General features: G+C 32.1%; 1 protein-coding gene and 1 long non-coding RNA gene across 4 annotated transcripts; one reads left to right on the top strand and one right to left on the bottom strand.

Moving 5' to 3' along the window:
- Positions 1–1,402: 1,402 nt before the first annotated feature.
- LOC105336863 (uncharacterized) lies at positions 1,403–22,618 on the top strand. 3 transcript variants are annotated; one of them, XM_066075294.1, is made up of 13 exons: positions 1,403–1,742; positions 6,406–6,636; positions 9,604–9,918; positions 10,652–10,936; positions 12,063–12,347; positions 13,588–13,869; positions 14,203–14,499; positions 14,763–15,053; positions 18,453–18,602; positions 18,911–19,027; positions 19,116–19,208; positions 19,463–19,689; positions 20,343–20,912. In XM_066075294.1, exons 1-12 carry the CDS (start codon positions 1,685–1,687, stop codon positions 19,666–19,668), a joined length of 2,610 nt encoding a protein of 869 aa, XP_065931366.1. In that variant the 5' UTR covers positions 1,403–1,684; the 3' UTR covers positions 19,669–19,689; positions 20,343–20,912. The 3 variants fall into 3 exon arrangements, with proteins under 3 accessions (XP_065931366.1, XP_065931361.1, XP_065931354.1); XM_066075282.1 differs by lacking the exon at positions 20,343–20,912 and adding an exon at positions 21,653–22,618 and having other exon boundaries at positions 1,426–1,742; positions 19,463–19,629; XM_066075289.1 differs by lacking the exons at positions 19,116–19,208; positions 20,343–20,912 and adding an exon at positions 21,653–22,618 and having other exon boundaries at positions 1,416–1,742; positions 19,463–19,629.
- On the bottom strand, positions 2,799–3,745 carry LOC136274139 (uncharacterized). Its single transcript, XR_010712432.1, has 3 exons — positions 3,637–3,745; positions 3,446–3,531; positions 2,799–3,261 (listed from the first exon to the last, which is right to left on the bottom strand). It is a non-coding gene; the product is annotated as an uncharacterized lncRNA (long non-coding RNA).
- Positions 22,619–23,245: the final 627 nt, after the last annotated feature.

The following is a 23,245-nucleotide window of genomic DNA, read 5'->3' on the forward strand; positions in this document are numbered from 1 at the left end:
ATGCTAGACTAAATTTGCATTTTTTAAACAATGACAATAATAACAATTTTTAAAATGATGCAATATTATTATAATAAATTTTGGTTTTATAATGCGTTAATCCTGGGAAGGGTTCTGACCGAAAAGCACGTTTATTTCTAAAAATTAGTGATATCAATATCTTATTGCAATATTCCATTGTAGAAGAGAAATAAATACTGTATATCAATTTGGGCCAAAGTTATTTTTCTTGCTTTAATAAAACTGTACTAATACTTTTGGTCAACATTTCATTTGACACTTAAAAATGTAATGAATACATTGTCATAAATAAAATTTAATATTTAAAAAAAGGTATTTTTGTGAAGAGTATGCAGTTAGATACTAAATAATAATATATGAAAACGGCATTGACACCAGATAAATGTTAACAACCAAAACAAGTCGGTCCCATATGCATGTATGGTTTAATATTCTATTGTACAAGAAAGATAAATCGTGCATGTTTCAATTGGATGGGGCTATGTCCCGGACTTTTGTAACAGTATATTCCATATTGTGTGCGATGTACAATTTAAAAACGTGTACGTGATGTTAAGCAACTTTTAACAGGTAGGACAAATAAGATGACTAATGAGATTATGTTTAAATAAGTACTGTGGAATCATTGAATTTCGTGGTGGCTCAGTTTTCGTGGAATTCGAGGGTACCTCGCATCCACGAATTTACATCCTCCACGAATTAATAAATTACGGTAATAAAGTCATATTTGTAGGTTTAAGAGAATACACGAAATTACGTCCTCACGAACCTGTTAAATTTAAGAAGTCCACGAAAATTGGCCCCCACGAAATTTAATGATTTCACAGTAATGAGAATAAGACCAATTACATGACTGGTAAGATTATGGTTCACATCTGATAAATTATTTTACCAAAACATGTATTTAGATTTATATATGTTTTTAATATAAACTATTAATAGAAGTATTCTGCATAGATTTCGATGCCTTTGAACAAGTGAAATAATTATTCTTTTTAAAAATGTAAAATTATTTGAAAGTGTATCTTTATCTCTAAGTATGTGAAAAAACCGCATTTTTATTATGCTATATGATAATATTGTATTATTGTTATTTTTTTTATTGTTATTTATTTTGATTTCTTCATGTATTTTAGGATCTGCATAGTCAAACGATGTGAATAAAGGTAGTGTTGCTCAACTCCATTATATCTCTGTGTTTAATGCATCACACCAGCATTTAATAATAGCTCAATTAACTAGGGTTAGAGGTTTAACAGGGCAAACATTCATCATTAAATATAGTATTCCGTTCTATGCAAAATGTTTTGTTTAATTGCCACACTAGAATTAATCTGAAAATAAACAGAAAAAAGAGGGACAGAGAATAGCATATATGGAGAGACATTGATAGAAACATGTTGCTTACATCGATTACACAGTGGGGATGTGTAGTGTTCTATTGTCGTCACTCACAGGAAGCATGTTCTTAACTCTACAAGTGTGACACAAAACAGAATGTTTTCATTGAAGCCCTCTCATAAACAGACGGTCAGTTACTGGATAGGAGGAAGTTATATTAGTTTTAGTGCACAACTTATCTACCCACGTTTACTGAGGTCCTTTGCAAAGTTTTGTTACATTTGTTTGTGTTTTGGAGTGTGATACACGTATTAGCTCGAGCATGGTGTTTTTGTTAGCATTGTATATCAGTAGCTTTGGACTTATCTGTCCCGTACAAGGTAAGTGAAATACATTTATATCCTTTACATATAGATACGTCAAGTAAGATAAATAAAAGTGTGCATCATTACGATATGGTATCAACATACACAGGCAAACGTGGCTTCCATAAAACTCATATGAAATTCCCATGAAGTTCATGCGAATTCTTCGCATGAGAAAGAGACGAAAAGTAACACGCATGAATTTCATGCAAAAACTTCATGCAATTTTGACATAATTTTCATGCGAATATCATACAATTGAAATTTCGCACGATATTCATGTGAAATTGTCTATCTTATGTTTCAGTATTGTTTTATGCAAATAGCATGCAAATATCATGTTTTTTTCATACAAAATAGTTTGCAGCTTTATTTTTTATCTAAATTTGAGAATAAAAGTTGTTATATATTGAAAAGAAAACTAAAGTCCTAATCGATATGCTTCATACAGAATTAATATTAACAAAAAACAATGACAATAATCTTCTTATGATAATCTTTTTTATTTAGATGAAAACAAAATGAAAAATGTTTCTTCTTTCACTTCTCGAAAAGGCTTGTTGCTTCATCAGTCAACAAGAAAATATACATAATGTAGTGTACGTAAAATTGTCCTATTATTGAATGGCATACCAGTATCTATTTTGGATGTGCATTAATAATATTGGCAGATATAAACAAAATTCATTGATACATGACATGCAGTTGGTAACATGATCAATGCTCGTTAAACATATTTGATCAGATACAGTAAATCTCTGTATGTCATATCCAAATACTACCATTCTCACTTTGTCACTCTGGTCCATGTCCTTATTGTTTTTCTTATGCTTTCAGTTTTTGAGTTTATTTAATACATAAGCCGAATCGCTCACCTGAGCATCAATAGTCATAACGTATCAAATCTACCTTAGTCTGCCAAATACAAAACATTTGGACAACTTTGAAGAGCATTATTCACCTGTTCAGATAAATGAGTTTTCAAGATTAAAAAAAAATCAATAGTCATAACGTATCAAATCTACCTTAGTCTGCCAAATACAAAACATTTGGACAACTTTGAAGAGCATTATTCACCTGTTCAGATCAATGAGTTTTCAAGATTAAAAAAAAATAACAACACATTTTTTATTATTTTAATTTCACTAAAATAAGGTGCGACTTTTCCTTTTTAAATTAACAAACTGGTATTCCTCTTCACCCAATAATGTTTTGTATCAAGTTTGGTTAAAATTGGCTCAGTTGTTCTGAAAAGGAAGAAAGTTCATAGAGGGACAGAGACTGTCCAGGGACAGAATTAAGACAGATAATAGTGATCAACACTTGAATTATAGCTCCAACCGGTTGTCTAAATCACTGAAATAAGCTTCAATGTTAAACCTTGATCCAAATTATCATACAGTTCTTAATCATAGAAGAATGATTAGCCATTGTATCCATGAATTTGAGGTTTCCTGAACGCTGTTGGTTGTCACACTGTTGAAATCTTATCCAAAGTGTCTTTGCAAATCTGCATGTGCAAACTTACGGTTCTCTGCAAGTATAATTGATGTATTACTAAATGATTTCATTCCTGTTTGATGTTATAAATATCTGAATATAATTAAGTAATATAAGTAATACAGCTATTGTAATCTTTATATTTAATAATGGCTTTCTTGTTTAATAATTATCATCTCCTACACAAATTCTTGACAAAACTAAGTTATTGTGCTTACTTAATTATGAACCTGCTATTAATTGGGGAAAGACACTCTGGAGGAATATGGAAGGATCTTTTTTTTTCTCTTATTTGGATTTTTATCTTAAAAAACAAAACAAGCATATGTAATAAACAGTTTTCATACTTTGATCAGTTCGAAAAATCTCAGTATATTTTAGATTAGTACTTAAATTGAATTATCCTCACCTTTTATACAGCCATCAGGCATGTCATGATGTTCACACCTCCATCCAAATAGTATCAAATCCATATACGTATAGGGATGTTTTTGTCATGTTTCAATGAAAAAGATATCAGATATTTTATTGCATAAGGCTATAATATTAAGGATACAATGTGGCTTTTGTCATCATCACACTACGTATACACTTCATCATCATTATGCAGTTAATTTTAAGGAATTCTTATATATTTTACAAAACTTTGAATGATTTTTTTTTATCAAAACAGAAAGCATTGATCTTCCGATAATACCTAAACATTTTATGTTTCTTACCTCTGTCATTCACTTTGTACTCGAGTTTTCGTTCCTGCTGACGTCACATATCGCGTATATTTTCGGTACAGAGAACAGCCTGGATGCTGTTTGATTTTACAAAAAGCAATAAATCAGATCAGATTTAGTAATTTAGATATGTTTTAAATAATAATAATTAATTAATTTAAAGCGCTATAGGTTGATCTGCATCTTTTTGTAAGCCCTTGCAAACATTTTTACTCGTTTCCGAAGTCACGTTCGAACTATCTCCCACGATAACTCATATGCAGGCAGACTGAATTTTCTCTAGCTGCAAACGTATGTACATATTTAACCTCCACTGGCTGATCAGTGATGCAAGCCTGCAGACATTTAACATCAAAATCATCAAGATGTGTACGATTATTAATTTAGCGTAGATCTTCGGATATTTTTTTTTTATCTTTACCCCGCATTTTAACAAAATCTATGATCGTGTATTTCTAATTCAAGAATGAATGGGCACAGTGTAAACTTAAAGATTAAGAAATAAATCTGCAAAAACTTAAAACATGCGATTGCAATCTGAAATCATGCGCGAATCCAGAAAAAAAATTCGGGGGTGGGGGAGGGGGGTCCGATGGTTGATTGAGTACCAAGGTTTAGGGGGGGTTGAGCCATACTTTAAAAAAATTATAATTTAGATTTAAAGAAAGTTGAAATTTTTTAAGGAGGGGGGTCTGGATCCGAGATTCGCACCTGGATTTTATTACTAATATCATGTTGGCCTTCATGTATAATTTTTGTGCATATTATTAATGAATATCTCGGACACGGTGAATCCATTTATAGGAGTATGCATATGCAGTTTAAAAGTGTTCATAAAATATTTGGTTTTTTTTCCCTAACTGTAGGGTTGTTTAAGAAAAATTGTAACAATATTGCACAGGCAGAAGAATTGATGATTGTTGCTCCAGTGTTGTGTATGGCCCTAACAATAACATATATCACTTGGGAAATCATGCACAATAAAATGTCCATATGATGATACTATGTAAGTATTTATTAGGTGAAATGTGCCTTGTGTTTTGAATATTTATAAAGTTTGTAATTACATGTATATAAAATTAAACACGGATTAACAAATATTTGATAAAAGAGGTTGGTCTTCCCTCTTGATCTCATTTGCTTTTGATCAATAGACATACTGTAAGTTATTTTAATACAGAGATACAATAGGATATTTCATTTTTAATTCTGAACAGATGTGTATAAATCTTGTGCTTTACACTGCTATTTATGTACACAATACCTTTGGGTTTTTTTTTTTTTTACAAAAGTTGCATTATGAATTATATTTTGTCTTGCATATACACAAGGTTGACAAAGATAGTTAAAACTCTAGAGGAATAAAGAGACATGCTAAAGTAGAAGGAAGATAAAGATAATGATACAGAAACCGGAGTGATTACTCCAACATCAGTCCAATAACACACTGAAACTCAAGACCAGAAAGGCCTGAATCCTTCTGATATATACTGCCATCTGTGCAATATCACTTTGAATCATGGAAAATTTGTATTACAATGTTAAGAATTTTAAGTAAATTTTCATTGTCTAGCATAGAAATAAATTTTAAAAAAGTGTAAATTTAGCTGGAAATTAACCTATATGTAATTCACTTACTGCGTTCAACAGGTTTGGTACATGCAAACTTTTAAATTTTATCTTAAAAACATTGGACTTAAAGTATGTATCCTAATAACCAATGCAATTAGCATGTATTATGCATGTAATAAAATCTTAATGTTTACCGACCTTCTATTAAAGAAGAGAAATATAACTCTCAGTGGGTATGAATGGCTTTTGAAAGGCAAAGTTTTACAATTTTACACGAACAAAGACTTTAAAAGTATTAAAAACATGTATATTCTGATAAAATGTAGGCTTTACTTTAAAAATTTTTATGTAGGCATGTATTAAGTCCAAAACATGCAGAAATTGTTTTATTGCCTTAATGTCAATTTTTTAACAAAAAAAACGCTAGTATGTCAACATTTGAATGAAAAAATGTTTTCAATTAAATTTTATAGGAATTTGACAAAAATATCTAGTCGCATGAAAAACATGAAAAATAAATTGCACGAAAATTGTACATTATTCATGCGAATATGTTCGCATGGTATTCGCACAAGAAACTTTTCGTCTGATTTTCACATGATTATGGCACGATTTTCATGCGAAAAGGAAATCGCATGAAAATCATGCGAGCCACTTTTCCCTGTGTACAATAAATGGTAAATAGTTTTGACAAGACAGAATAAAGAAATTAAAACTAGAAATGTGAAAAAAAAATCAGTCAAAACGGTTTTACAAATTTCTGTACCAGTAAAAGAGATTTACACCTGTAGCGTCCTCACAGAAATCTGTATAGTGGTCGTTATTCGTTAAAAAGTGAAGTTTATTTACAAATCATTGCAGTGTTTTCGTGTTTGTAGGTCAAAACTTACAATTATCAGCTAAATTTATGTCGGGAAATGTGATTTTTAAATGGATTTCCTCTAACTATTCCTCCTATGACGTTGAACTGTTCAGAGACACGAAAAGGGATGCCTGGACCCGTGTGAATGATACACAATACACTGTGAAGGATGCATTGATGTATGACAACATCACTATCAACGTGAGAACACCTGGATCAGCTACTAACAACAAAGAAACGTATAATGGTATACTATTTCTTCTTCTGCATTTATAAATAAAGTCTTGAGGTATAATTCGATGACATTTAATGTCAGTATATTTGGTTGACAGCAAGCAAGAAAGTGAATTATATCGGTACTCTATTTTGTCACACAAATATTTTCAAATGCATTGTTCTTTGAAAATATTTCTTATTTGTGCATATTGATTCAAACTGTTTAAAGGTCATATGAAACTATTTTAACACTATCATTTTCTTTCATAAATACAAAGCTTTGTATAAGCGAATGTTAAAATACGTGTAGTAAGATTTTTCTGCCTTTGCATTACCGAGAAATTACCGTGAAACTCAGCACCTGTAAAAAAATGTTCTTCGCTTATAGTTCTTGATTTTGTGGATTTAGGACGTCACACAGACCCTCCGATTTAAACAATGCATTAGAACTAGTGTAATTTTACAGTAGTTTCTTCGATACATATAATAATTGAGCTTTACTTATAGAGAATTAAAGCATTTTAATTCATATACATGTGATTTATTTCGGCACATAGAAAGTATAAAGCAGGCAAATGAAATTGTTTGAGCCAGAGGCATCGTGTATTGTTTTTATTTAAAAGCGGCTGTAAAATACCGCTATGATATTCTTAAATCTTATTTGAGAATTAGATCTGTTGATAAATTCTATTTAATCTGGCCTATAAATTTTATACGGATATGTATAGCAATATCTTTAAACAATACATTGTGTACACGTGTCTTAACGTTTTATAAAATCAGATCGCGGAAATATGGCATAAGAATTAGAAACCGGAAGAATAAATCGGTTGCTTGATATAAATGTGAATCAAATGTGTAGAGAATCAACAGATTTTGAAGAGAGGGAGATATATATAGAAACCACATGTATCGCGAGTAAACACCGCACAAAATTATACATGTTGTAAAATCAAAACACCGCACATACTACATGTATTATAATACACGTATCAAAGTCAACACATTTGAGGCTCTTCGACTAAAAGTAATTATAGTCTGTCCCAAGTTATTACTTCCATCAATTGTTGATGATTCTTAATAAAAATACACATACCTGTGAAAGAAATACAAATGAAAATGATGAAAGGAAGGATATCTTTATTGCACAATTACTGCAGTATCCCTTTTCACTCGTAAAAGTTCACAGGAACGAAAACAATTTTCTTACGGAGATTTATTATGGGAATTGTTTACATCTTTTCTCCATTTGGAATACACTCGGAATACATCGCACAATTTTTCAACGTTATCATCCGGGCTTATTAATGGTTGATGAAATGCAAAATCTCCGTAGACATTCAATTTTGGGATGTGTATTGAAACCTGAAGCGGTAGAGGGGGCGTTTAAAAATAGATAATCTGGATATTTTCATATTAGTGGATGAACGTAGTTTGAGCACAAAGGTATTTACTATTATTGAAATATCATGCAAAAAGTGGTGGAAGCAAAAACTCGGGATAGAGTTTAAATTGAATGGTTACATATTTGTCAACTTGAAACGAAACCAAAAAAATAACAGTGAAGCGAATGAGACAGCATGTTGCCTCGTTAGCTGTTTAGAACAAAATCATAATGAGTTGCATGGACGTGCAAATGGGTAAAAACGATGGGTTTATCCTTGAATGTGACATTTCGTTAAAACTAATTGAAACAAACATACGATGCATACGTACATAGATGCATATACATGTATATATTTGCATGCAGGTCCATATCGAAAATCACTCATTCTCGAGTCTCCAAACTGAATAAGCACACGCTGTCAAATGAAAAAAAAAACCCGCACACGATTTAATTTGATGAGAGAAAATATACTGCCGTTGTTGATTATTGTATGATTATGTAAGTTTTAATATAAAATAATACCTTTTTCCTTTTAATCTACTGCAAATTGATATGGATATTTGTTTTCACTACAGAGCTTAATAAGACAATTGGGTCTTACTGACGTCATACATACGGGAGGTAAGCCGTGTAGGTCGATGATCCTTTTCCCGATTGAGAAATTTTGATCGACTGTGGCGCTGATATTTTGCATAAAATATTCAAAAAACATTGTCAGTCATATTAAATAGGCACTTATGAACTCATTCCCGTATATAAATCAATATGGTCAGAATAACGTTTCATATGACCTTTAAACTCCAACAATATAGAGATGGGATCAGGTGTCTAGAGGGAGTGAACATCCCCTGCCGGGGTCTGTTGTTTACCTTTTCAAATTTGTAATCATTATTTTTAGTTTAAATTGCATTCTTGCCTAATTGACTTGTACAATTATAATGTATCGTGTTAAATGTCATAATTAGATTGATGCTGATTTGAAGAAATATTTCAATATGTAGTGGGCAACCTGAATATATGGAAACTTATAACTACAACAGACTTAATACTTCTAAAAATGTCTTGTTTTTTAGCTATATTATGTTCATTTCTTTTCATTTGATATATCAGGATCAAAAAGGCATTTAAAAAAATTACAAATGCAACTATCAAGATCGATCATGTGTTTTTAACTTTAAGGTTTGTCAATTTTACTCCAGACAAAGTACCAGTATGTAAAAAATACGAATTGGAATGATTTCTTTAAATCACTAAAACCTACAATTTCAACAGAAAGGATGTAAAATTAATATTGTTAATATAATAGGTTAACCATGATTGTTTATGTTATTTTATGTATAAAGATAAATTACGTGACTTTCAAAACAGATAGTCAAACATAGAATATATAAATGATTTGTATACTTTGAATTTTTTTTTTTACAAATCCAGACATATTAGAATTTAGATTAACGTATAATATTAATTCTTATAATGTAAATGAAATGTTATGCAGATAATGACAATTGAGTCAAGGTTAATCTCATAATGTTACAGTGTGCCTTTTATAAATGAGTCACATTGTGAAAAATTAAATATATAGTATTTTTTTCATAAACTTATATATTGTAGTGTTCAAAATTAAAACCAAGGTAGGAGACACAGTGAATCTATCATGGACAGCGTCGTTCTTTCCTGTCGCTGGACAATATAATGTCTACCATACATATAGCGAAAACACAACCATTTTCAGTATAAGAAGCAATGGAGTAAGTTATGGAGAAAGTAATCAGTCGACAAAGTATACATACCTCACCAGACCGTTGACTTCCACTAACATTATGTTTGAGATAAGGGACATAACTCTGGATGACGCTGGATATTACAATGGTGGAGTGTTTGCTGAAGCTGCATGGACAGGTGGAGGTGTTGTACTGATTGTTTCCAGTAAGTTGTCTCTTTGTTATGCATTAATTAGTCTACAGATGCAGTATATTTCTGCTTAAGGAGAAAATGTATTTTCGTAGTATAATAGTAATTAATTTTGTATTCTTACCAATATTTTCAATTTTTGCTTAAAGTTTAACGTTCAAGATAATGTATCTATTTCAACATTATTTAGAATTTAATTCTTGAAGCTTTTTATTTACATTAATATATATGCTTTATATATTCAAATTGGAAAGAGTATGACACTTTTTGACATGTTTATCACCATTTTACAATTTCAGTCAAATCAATCATTTTTATTCTATTAATATTTTTTTAAAGTCCAGTTTGTAAGGAATAATAGGAAAGCATGTGGCGAAAAAATCAAAATATATAATATAACATAAAAACACAAAATAAGTACTGTTTATTGGGATTTATTTATGCTATTATATGAATATTTTTATGAATTATCCCATTTATTTTGCTTAACTCCTGTATGCTAAAAATGTATAATGTCTTTGTCAATTTACACATTCTGAATTGTGTTATAATACATCGTTTTAGTTAAAACACTTGTAATGAGTTGCTCTAGAAACATAAAAATCGGTTTAAGAGGTCTTATGTAGAAAAATTGTGTAAAATAAAACCAGACACTTTCCAAGAGGTTCATCATGTACATACAATATTTTCCAAACCCAAAATGGCATGCGTTACAAATGTTTTAGCTCATGTTTCATTTTTATTTAAGACAAACCCTCCAAGCCGAAGATAACAGGAGACTTTAACGTTGAGGTCAATAGCTACATTACACTGACGTGTTCTAGTCAATCCACCTCAGTCCCTGACTACTACTCCGAGCTCCTCACCTTGTCCTACACCTGGTTGGTCAACGAAACAAAGATGGGTGGAGAAATCAGAGATACTCTAAGATTAAAAGTAACTAAAGATCTCAAGTACAACAAGTATATGTGTACAGCGAGAGAAGAAGACATGGAGTCTGACAGGAGTGATCCAGTACAGATTAACCCTCTGTGTAAGTATGGACGATGTTACACAGCCTCTGACTGATGTAACGTAATTGAATCAACTTAACTTCTCCCCGAGAACAAAAAGTAGCTTCGTCAGGTTTTTTTCTGTTTTTGTTGTTGTTGGTTTTTTTGTTGGTTTTTTTGTTTTGTTTTACTGAACAATCTTATAAGAAAAAATGAATAATTATTTTTTCAAACAATGAAACACATACCTAGAACAATTTCTAAATTATATACCGAAACTTGATTATAATATGCGCTCAAAATTCATCTTCATTTTTTTTTTCAATTATACGAAGATTAACGTTTGCGACATATAACAGTTAACTTTGTCTTTTATCATAATTTATATTAAGGAATAGCTAAAGAATGGTCTAACTTAAACTCTTTGTGATACTTTAATACATATTTCAACGGATTTGGCGTTTTTAAACTGCTGTAATTCATATTAAGAACCAGATAAAGAAGTTTTTTAATTAAACATTCAATTTTTATTAAAATTAAGTTAATGATGAGACTCATTTGCAATGAGTTGGAACAATAAACAATCAACAGGTCAATTAATAACAAAAACCGCTACAGTCAAATTTCCAATGAAAGGAACAGCAGCATGCCATTTAGCAAGCAGCAATTTAGTTAAACCTAGTCTGATCATAAATTAATATTAAACACATTATTTTTTTTATTTACGTGTTCATATGCACATTTTGTTAATTTAAGGCAGATCACGGTCTGGCCGAATTCGTCGTCAAATAGCTTCGATTTCCAGTTCCGACATATTCTGTCATCCCCATTGCATTTTTTTAATAGCATTGGTTACTACGTCACAATGAAATGAATGTCCAAGACACTTATAATACAAGATATGATATTGTGTGAAACCTGCTTGGAATTGAAATCTAGTTTATAAACGTTTATACCCGTTGCTCAAAAAGTGATACACCGATCGTTATGCAAAAATGTATTTCCGATGCTTATAGCAAATACGGTTCTTGTGGCATCAGAAAGAAAGTATGGATAGATCAATAAATAATACATTTGTAAATTAATATTCATATAAAAAGAAAAAAATATTAACATTAAAATCATAGGTTAAAATTATTGTTTTTCCTTTCAAATTTATCTTTATAGACGGACCGGAAACAATAAAATTCACTCCAGAACCTATATTGAACAGCAATGACAAACTAACGGTAAGGGAATGGGAGACTATTGGTCCCTTTGTTTGTACAGCGGATTGCAATCCAACCTGTAGTATAACGTGGAAAGTAAAATACTTCGAAGTATTCAGTGATGCTCGTTTTGAGAGGGGGACACTATCCAAACAAGCAGTGCAGAGGGGTATGCAGTTATTCCGATGCATAGCAGATCGGGGAAGTAATACATTGAAACAAATCATTCGGCTTGATGTCCAATGTAAGTATTCTTTTGGTCTACAAACGTATTAACAATTTTGTAGTTATCATTCTCGAATGCCCCTTTCCATTGTTTGTGTCCATTACAATATATACTGGGTACCTCGTGGGTTTGTATACAGTTTTTGGGAGATAGGGGGTGATCCTAAAACATAATAATATCGATTTATTAAACAAAGATTGCAATATTTTCAATTAAGATTTAAATAGTTGGTTGGGAAACAAAGAACATGAAAACCATGTGCATCTGGATAAAAGTAAAAAGAAAATATCAAAAGTTTATATGTAACTGGTTTGATTAAAGATGATTGTACATATGCATCAAACTGAATATTGACTTTTACAAAAAAAAGTATATATATTAAAGCTCCTTTATGATAAAGATAAAGACATGCGAAATAGATTTGGAGATCATTAAGAATATATAAAGTTTGTAACGAAAATACAATGATGTTTACAAATAAGATGAATATGTAGAGTATAACTCTTTAATCAATCCCTAAACAGGAACTAATTTATGTCAGGTTTAGAAAAATAGCTGCCCACTCACTGATGAGCGTTTTATCATACAGTATATTGTATTTACATGTATTTAAATGTTACTGTATTAAGAAAATCATCAAACGTGGTAATTTTTTGTTATGGCAAATATATTCTTCTTTCTTGTTTTAACACGGTAATATTCAAACATCTTTTTAAGTTTTAAAGATTTTATAGATCTAAATAATTTTAAATTGTAAAGAGTTCGTTCTTTCTGCTTTTAATTGCTAGCGTCAATGATATGGAGCTCTTCAGTGTGAGAAACAGTCGGATAAAAAATTTCAGGAAACAAAAACTCGTGAACCTTTGAGTGATAGCATTCCGAAAGGTTTTAGGCACATGCTATACTCCGGGTATTATATATTATTTATAAATATTTTGCTTCAAACGTTTTATTGATAAGAGAAAATTAAATTGTAAAGAATCCATATCTGTTTCTCTTAATCGTCATTGACGTGGAACCCTTTACTATTTATAACAAAAAATCAACATAAAACATTAATATGAGTAATAACGATGCGAGGAGTTAATAGCGTATTTTATGATGGTGTTAATAGTGCTAACAGAAGTATACACACTTCAGCTATGGAGAACACTCTGCTACCTATTGATTTTCGAAAAGGAAAGATTTAACAAAAGTATGATAAAACTATATACAAACAACTTGGCTGACATTAAGTATTTAATCGTTTTCTTTTTAGATTTAGATGATACTCTCTTGTATATTAATGACCAAACAAAAAGTAATATCGAGTTGAATGAATACGCGCCATTGAGAATATCGTGCCAAGTGGATGGAAACCCCGCCCCCACAATACGTCTCAGTAGGGGTCAGGCAGACAATGTACTGGAACAGAAACAGGGGACCTGGCTGAACTACACCATAGACACGGCTCAATGTACCCACACAGACACGTATAAATGTAGAGGGACTTCTACAGGATTCAACAACACAGATAAAGTGATAAACATCAACGTTCTATGTAAGAATCATTTCCATTTGTTATCAACGTCTAAACTAGCTAGTATACAAATAGAAAGATAGTTGGTTGTTAAATGAAAATTGGATATTAAAGCTTGTTTAAAATTCTATTTACTTAAAGATAGGACTAGTCATGTTCGTTTATTTTGAAGAAAAAAAAGCCATTTAAGACAAGAGTCAAAATATATTATATTACAGATATAACATTTTTAATTCATGTCGCATAATTTCATTTTTGTATAAAAATCATTAAAAACTAATAATGCTTATAACAAAATTGATAATATGGAAAGTACATGTATATGAAAGTATCTGTATTAATTCCATTTTGCAGGTAACACCAGATTTGATAGAGCCGGTAGTTTCAAATCCACATATGGGTCAAAAAGTGGAATGGATACCACAATAAATGTTGCTGTTCCAATCATTGCTAACCCTCCTCCACAATTATCTGACTTCAAGTGGGACGGTCCTGTGCAAGTGTCTGTGACGTCAACTATTTCTACAGGAGATGTGTCCTACAAACATGTGATCGAAAGCTTCATCCCCGTGAAGGATCATACTTATTTTGGAAACTACACACTGTCATGCAAAGGACAAACAGTCACTAGAATCACAATCAACGCTGAAGGTTACTTTCAATTATAAATTAAATATGATCGTGCATGCTTTTTTTCCTTCTTTTTTTTGGGGGGGGGGGGGATGTTATTTTGGGGGGTGGGGGGGGGGGTCTTTTTTACTTTTCATGTATATAGTATAGTTTTATATATAATGACATCAAATGAAATTTAAATATATACCTACTTTATTTTCTTTAAATGAACTTAAATTATGACGTTCATTATTTTACTCCATTTTTTAAAAATCTTTTTTTGTTGATTTCTTGATATAAAGACGTACCACAAACCCCCTCTAACTTCACTGGATATTCCTACGCCATCGGCTCCGTCAATTTGACCTGGGTGTCCGGCTTCAATGGCGGACCTGAGCAATTTTTCATACTGTCTGCAATGGAAGGTCCCAATTGGAAAGTAATTGGAAACGTATCAGATCCAGGAGAAGGAAGACTTGTCTATTTCGACCCGGAGTTTTTGTCCCCGGGTCAAGAATATTTGTTTCGAATACAGAGCTGTAACAGGATAAACTGTTCTTTACTTTCTGCTGATACAAGAGTTACAGTGAAAGGTAAGCCACAACTAATAAAACCTTACAAAATAAGTTTCGATAATTGATTTTCTCTTTTGCTCAGTTGTTATATATTGTCTGCGAAAATGTTGTTTATGTAAATATTGTCAAGGGTAATAAATGACATGACCTTGATGTTAAATTTGGTATAATTTCAAAATTTAATCAAAGTACCGAAGAACTGACGGGAGTTGATTTTATCGATGTTTATTTATTTTAAAATCAATGATATGTTATTTTGCATGACAAGTACATGTAGTTTCTAATTTGTATTTGCGAAAACGTGAGAGCCTTAAGATTATCAGAGATTCCACCAACTCTAGCCCTCTGCTTTTAACCACTAAATTTGTACGTTGTATTACGTATACATGTATGTATAGCCCTGACTTTTTAACTCAGAATTTAAAGGGTTCATACTTCTCAAATAATTATGATATATCTATGAATGAAATTTGCATGTATAGTATCAGGCATTCGGTGAATTCTACTATTTGCGCACACATGACGGTTCGCACTACTTTGTTAACTATGCAGTGACAGCTTTGTGTAAATTAAAAATTTCATATTTTGATGCATTTTTGTTGGGATTTAAACTTTTATTCAGTGACATAATTATTCAATCATACTTAAATGCTTAAAAAATTTAATCGGGAAGTTCTCTAGCCCCGCCTACTATAAAAGTAAAGTTAAGCTACATGTGTATTCGGAAAACAACAAAACATTGCAAATTATGCTAAATGATGCATGTTGTAGTTTCGGCATAACATTAACTTATTTCATAATACTGATAATTCATGTCACATGCCAATCATTTTTTTAAAGGAATACTTTGTTTCTGTACTGTTTACTGACAACTTTACAATTACAGCGCCTTTGAACTTATGTGTGCATATGGCACGGAATCCCGATTCAGATAAACGTGTGCTAACCTGGTTCCCTCAGCTACCCATTACGCAAATGAAACAGACTAACTCATGCGCAGGCTGAATTTTCCCCATAGCATCCGGTTTAACCTCACTTATATATTTTCTGCGTGGACTTCAGGGTCCACGCAATAAATTCAACCACACTATGTGTCAGTGATAGAAATATTTCTGAAAAATTTATGAATCCAAGCAATATTGAGCTTTCGTCTCGTTCAACCAACGCTCGGCTGTCGCCGTTAATCCCCGACAAGCAAAAGAGACTCTCTGCTTGTCGGAGATTTACGGAGATAGCCGAACGTCGAGTTGAACGAGACTTTATTGAACTCTGGCGTAAGAATACATACAACTACAAAAAATATCTAAATTGTTCGTACCATTTAAAATCTGACTATTTTTAAGGTATTTATAAATATGTTTCCTTAAAAAACAATGCTTTAGCATACATTCTTTCGAATTTATCAATTATTCTCAAGAACTAATTCTTGTCAGCAGCCACGATTTGTGCTTTGGTCTAAACACTGTTTCACTTTCGGTTTGTCAGAGTAACTGCATAAGAGAGTTGATAAAAATCAACTCCCAAAAATCGCCTGATATAATTTTCTCATTATAATGCTTTAAATTATGTTTCACATTAAAGGAAGTGAACATGAAAAAAATAATTGTTGCTTAATGAATTATAAAAGCCTTTTGAAACTTAAAAATGAGGTCTGTTACCTATTTGTTTATTTCTATCAAGAGATTTTATCAATTTAACACTCTCAGTGAAAGGCTTATGGAGGTAATCCATTATTCCCCAGCATGCATCTGTTCTCTGACGTAGATAAGCCACATTGCTGCTGGTGACTGGGTCAATGTTGGAACTAGGCCAGTGTTTATGTACAGAGTTGATAAAAGTTGAGGAGAAAAATTATGCCTTGATGTGAAGAAAAATTTTGTGTACTGTCATGAGAAGACAAGGATTTAGTACATTTCTATAAATGAACCTCAGATAACTATTTATGATTTGTACAAAAAATGAATATAGATAAATTAATTTGTGAAATATAAGACCATCACATTCCAGATGTTTGTACGGAGATGCATGTGGCAGTCAGTGTTTACATAAATAAAATGCTGTGTTTAGATTTCAATTTAAATTAATATAAAATTGTAATTCCATTTTCCATGTGGGGTTTCTTACCGTTACTTTTTATTTAAATGCCCTGGAAATTTTTCTGATTTGTTTTTTTTTACACATAAGATCTTGATGATATATGTACGCCGGTTCTGTTTATGCTGTCAGAAGAATAACAGGACTAAGACACTTTTTAAAAGTCAGGATGCTGTGTAATGCACCTTGTGTGCTCATTTATGTAGCACACATAATGTTTAAACTAATAAACAAGAAATTCCCGAGTGCAAGAAAAAATAGGTCACAATAACACTGATCCACGGACATTCCATTCTAGTTACATGTCACATTAACTGCTGGTGGGAATGCATCATTCTGAGATCCAAAATCTTCCTCCATAAACACTGTTTAAAATGACAACTCTTTACATTCCTTTCAAGTTTCCATTCACATTTTGATGGCATTTTATTCCTGTTACTACACGTGTGTAAAAATGCAATGTGTCTCACTGACGGCAGCATCAGTGCTGCCCTCTCTTAGATGCTTAGAGATAACCCAGCAGGGAGGTAATGATTTTAACAATATGGCAGCGCTCATGGATTGCAAGAATTAGTTATTCTAAGTGGTATATCTTTTTACTGAGGAAAGCTCTGTCTAAACGGTTTTCAGATATCATTATACACATCAAACAGACAAATTTGAGCTCTTGATAATGTTTTCATGTTCACTTCCTTTAAATTCTTTCTTATAAGGAGGCTGGTCGCTGAAACACAATCAGTTATTCTAAGCAGTCACTTTCAAGCAGCCCTGAACACATTTAGATTGATTCTCTGTGAAGAATATGTGCATTCACTACAACATGTTTCCTATATTATATTGAATTTAGTTTGATAATTCATAGTTGTATAATTCATTGATAATTCATTGAAAAAATCAACATCAACAAATAAAAGATGTTAAATGAATGCATTGGCCCTACAGAGACTTTCGTTTAAAGGGAGTTTTAATCAAAACAAAATCATAAATAGATTTGTTAGAATGCCCGGAAAATTGTTTGTCTCTAGGAAACCGTATAGATACGGTTTTAGTGTTTGTTATTCAAGTCAAAGTGTGTCGTGACTTGAATACTGTAAACCAACATTTATTCGCAGCGACTTTATTTCCCGATTTACTTCTAATAAACTAGTTCGCGACGACTAATGTTCGCATCCAAGCCATATGCAGCCCCGTATTTTGTTAAAACAACCATACCATAAAGACTGGTTCGCGGCGATAAATATTCGCGACGACTAGGCTCTCGCAAACTTCGCGAAAATTTCTCGCACGCAAATAAAAGTTGATTTACAGTATGTCTTATTTCAGCAATACCCAGCCAGTCAAATTTGGCGAACCAGGGTGGGACCATTGGCGCCTTGCTGGCTGGCTTTGTGATCATTGTTCTGGTGGCTGTTATCCTAGCTCTGTACTTCTTGAAGAGAAAGAAGATCGAGAAAAAGCGAGAAAGCGTCAAACGTATGAGTCATGCACGATTAACTGCAATGTTGTAATTAAATTCGTGAAAAAAAATAAAAAAGAAGGATACATACAATTGCCTGCTTCATGTTTATAAAAATGCTCAAATTTAGGCAAAATAATTAAATAAATAATTATTATGAAAATAACGAAATGATAACAAAATAATACGGGAATAATGATGATTAAACATATTCATCATCATCATCATCATCATCATCATCATTACTATCATTATCATCAGTATCATCGTCAAAATACACTTGTTAAACAGATGTATAAAATGTTTTTTGTTTTACATTTTAAAGTGGACGACAGAAGACAACCTGATGTAGTACTGTACGCTTCTGTTGACAAAAGTGACCAGAAGAGAACTAAAAACAATGCTGACGTAGTGCTGAATGACGTCATAGGAGATAAAAAAGGTAATATTCTCGCTCTCTTCTGCTCTTTTACCTAACTCTCTAACAAAGCATCATGACTCATAACATGACAAAACAATCTCTAACACAGACAACAGCCCGGCGCCTTGTTGTGACATGTACGCATCTGTAGACAAGAGTTTACTAAAGAAAAAAGGAAAACAACACGACGCTAATACAAATGGTAAAAAACAGCAAATTTTGTCATCCTCTTTTGCAAGAACTGTATATCATTTTAATGTTCATTCTCTCTCTCTCTCTCTCTCTCTCTCTCTCTCAAAATTACTAGCAACAGCAACTAATATATAACTAGGTATAAGGTGAAAAAAAGTCATATTAATAATAGGCACAGTCAGAATACTAGATACTTAATATAGAAATATGAAACCTAATGCTAGTATAGGTTTAATCAAATAATGTGGTTCCTTGCATTTCCAGAAGAACACGAGAATCTGTATGCAAACTCGGAAGAAACTAAACCTGCAATCAAACCAATCAGAGGTCAGAAAGGCAAAAGGTCAAAGGTCAAAAGGGGAAGTAAAGGACAGGAACAAAAGGATACTGGGGCAAACGGCGAATACGGGAACGTCGAGTCTAGGAAAGTCGTAAGTGCGATCGAATTATCATGTGAACAAGTTATCTAATTATTTTGTGGATATCTTTAGGTGGCAGGGGACAGTTTTTTTGATCCAATTCATTGTAGCCAAGGGATGCATTTCTTCGGAACTCTGTAACTAGAGTTTCCTCAGTTCCCATTCAGCACAAATACCTTTAATTCACTCTTTATAAGGCCAATCACCAATTTCTGAAGAAAATTGCTAATCAAAACCTGTAAAATTCTCTACATACTGGTTTTTATGAGATTTTGACCCTTTCATATTTTGCTAATTTTTCATGATTTTTCAGCTTTTTAGACCTCCCCCAGCTAATTCCCTGCAGAGGGTTGACCTTCCGTACCGCGTGCATGCTGCACTATCACATGTCAGAAACTTACCGGTGTATAGTTTACAGTGTCCCATCCACCTACTTTTCGTGTTATTTTACCTCCCGTCTGTAACTTGCAATTTCACTGTGTAAAGTCAGCACAACAGTCAAAGCCGCAGGTTTCGCATTTTACTTCTGATTCTCATGTACCTAACATAAGGGGCCTACATATTGCATATCAATTTCAACAAGAGACACCCCTCTAACTAATGATATTCATTAAAAATCATTTCATGAATTTTAGCAACACTCATAAGCCTTCAAGTACAGCAACTCTCAATTTTACAAAAATATTGACGGGTACTTTATTCGAAACTGTCCCTTGCTACCTTAGGAGTAGGAGATAGCAAAAGACTAGATAGCAACGGAATAAAGGAGCAATCGCAACTTCTTGGACCTTTCCGACAGGCTCAGAAAAAAACCTCGAGTGTATCAACATTACCGGGTGTTTTAGACAAAATGGAATCGCTTTCAATTAAAATAAGTATCGGCTAGACAGTCTCGTACGTCTATTCTGTAGTTTATTTTAGATTATACTATTGACTCTAAAGTCTAACTTACATCTCAACAGTCAGATCGTAAAATATGTTCAATTTATATCAAGTTTTATTAAATGGTGGTTGTCATGGACGCTAAGTAATACATTCGAGATGGTTTTTTTCCGAGCTCTGTCGAGACATTTATGTCGGTAAATCTTGAGAGCGGGTCAGGAAATGTCCACTTAACAAAGAAAATTAAAAGTTTATACTTACAGTCAATGATGTGTTAAGTGATAGAAGATGATTCTGATAGCTGAAACTTGTACTTAAACCTGTAGCTTCAATTTAGTACTAGATGTACTCAAACACTCAGTCTGGTAGTGATGTGTTACATAAAAGAAGATGAGTCTGATAGCTCAAACTTGTACTTAAACCTGTAAAACTAGATGTATTCAAACAATTGTAGTTATTTACGTAAATATTTTGTACAGTTTTATTAAAATACCACGGATTAAATATTATGTATAGTGCCTTTCTTGTCAGCGATTGCATAGTATATATATCATAGTTGTTCTACGGTACAGTTTAAATAAATATAGTAACTTAAATAACACATATGCTCTGCTATTCATTGTTCCCTATAATATATTCTTTAAAAAACATGCTCATTATTTATGAAGGAGACTTTTGAAAAGAGAAAACCAATCAATGTTCTCTCTCTTTGTAACAATCAAGATGTTTTGATTTACACCACCGTAGATTCATCAAATAAACTCTCATTAAAACATTATTCATGAAGGAGACATAAAAATATAATCAGACAATCATTTCTCTCCAATTTTGAAAAATCAAGATATTTTGATTACCACCACCGTAGATTTAGGAGACGTCAAATTATAACCAAAAAAATAATTTCTCTCCATTTTATAAAGAATCAAGATGGTTTGATATACACCACCGTAGATTTAACAAATATACTCTTAAGCAAACACTCATCAACAGACTTAAAAATATAACAAAACAATAATTTCTCTCTTTTTAAAGAATCAAGATGGTTTGATATACACCACCGTAGATTTATCAGATACACTCTCAATAAAACAATATTCATGAAGGAGAGATAAAAATATAACCCAAAAAAATCATTTCTTTCCATTTTTTAAAGAATCAAGATGGTTTGATTTACATCGACGTTGATTTCTCAAACTACACCGGAAGTCAGACCACTGACCAGAATCCCCTGATCCACGGGGACGACGACCGTACAGAGTACACGTTCGTGGATTTCACGAAGAAAGCGCCACCTATGCAGGAAACGGGCGACGAAGAGCAAAAATAAAACTGATTGTGCAAAAATCTTTTTCCAGTTAAAACTATTTTTTATTTCATTTTGTTTACTTTTGCTATTGTATTTCTTCTATTTTTAATTTGTGTTGATTGTTTGAAAATGTATTCAAGAGTGTGAAGAAATTCGTAGTTTTTACTAGAACATCAGTTCATAAACGATTTATATTGAGGAATTTGTTTTCGAAAACTTAATACGACAACGGTTAAGGTGGTATATCGATATTAATGTAGATTGTAGTAAATTATGATTGAAATACTTTCATCGGTTGAGACTTTTATAATTTCACAATTTTTAACCAAAAATAGCTTTTAAAAATATTTGAAGAGGAACAAATTGTAAAACCCCGAGAGGAATTCGAACTCATGACTTACAGATTCGTAGTAAAACCTCTATCCCACTGTGCTACGCTGTTAGGTGACAATAATGGAAAAGAAACTACTTATATAATTGCACTTCATTTTATTGTTTAATTCGATAAACAATACGTCACAACATAAAATTGTCCCATACCACCTTAATAAAGATTGCTCATAGTCAGACTCAGAAAGAGGTATTCCTCTGAAATCTCTGAAAACATTACAATTGAGAGAGAGAGAGAAAGAGAGAGAGAGGGAGAGAGAGAGAGAGAGATTTAGAATTATTTTTGTTTTCCATTTTTTCCAATTTATGCATATATTATATTTTTGTAAACGTTCGATTTATTTTTAATTCTTATACTTTGAAATGAAGAGTATTTAGATTTAGTAATGTATTCACCGAGTCATGAAATAAATTTTATTTTTATTTTATGTTTGTTAATTAATACGTCGGGTATTTGATTCGAATATTAACAGGTAGTCACTATGGGGGACACGAGGTTATTTTGATATAACATGCTGGCGTATAAAGATACTCGGGTGGGGTTTTTTTTTAGTTAAATGCTGGCGATAATAAATTAATAAGCAAATCAAATGATCCATATTTATTTTTCATTGTACCTTTGGGGGGGGATAAATTTAATCAGACTATTCACACTCGTCAATTAACATTAAAACAACGTTTATTTGAAAATTGGAAAAAAAAAATTAGCCAACATTCATTCCTAAGTAATATATAGTTTGGTTTTAACAAAACAAATTAGAAATAGATTTTCCATTCTGACTTAAATTTCTCCTTTATAACATATGTCGTCAACAGTGTGCTGAGAGCTCCACTTAGCTCCGGTCGATAAGTGTGTTGAAGGCTTTAATCCTTCCTCGTCATCAGTTTGTACAATATATACACAGTGCTTGACTTACAGGAAATCAAAGCTTCTCTTCTTTATCATCTCAACACTATCATGTAACAGCTAGCTGCCCCCCCCCCACTTTTTCTCGCAGCAACTAATTGTTTTAAATTTACATATAAAAAATTGAATTATCATGGAGTCCC

Source organism: Magallana gigas, chromosome 1 (assembly GCF_963853765.1).
Source record: "Magallana gigas chromosome 1, xbMagGiga1.1, whole genome shotgun sequence".
Classification (NCBI taxonomy): domain Eukaryota; kingdom Metazoa; phylum Mollusca; class Bivalvia; order Ostreida; family Ostreidae; genus Magallana; species Magallana gigas.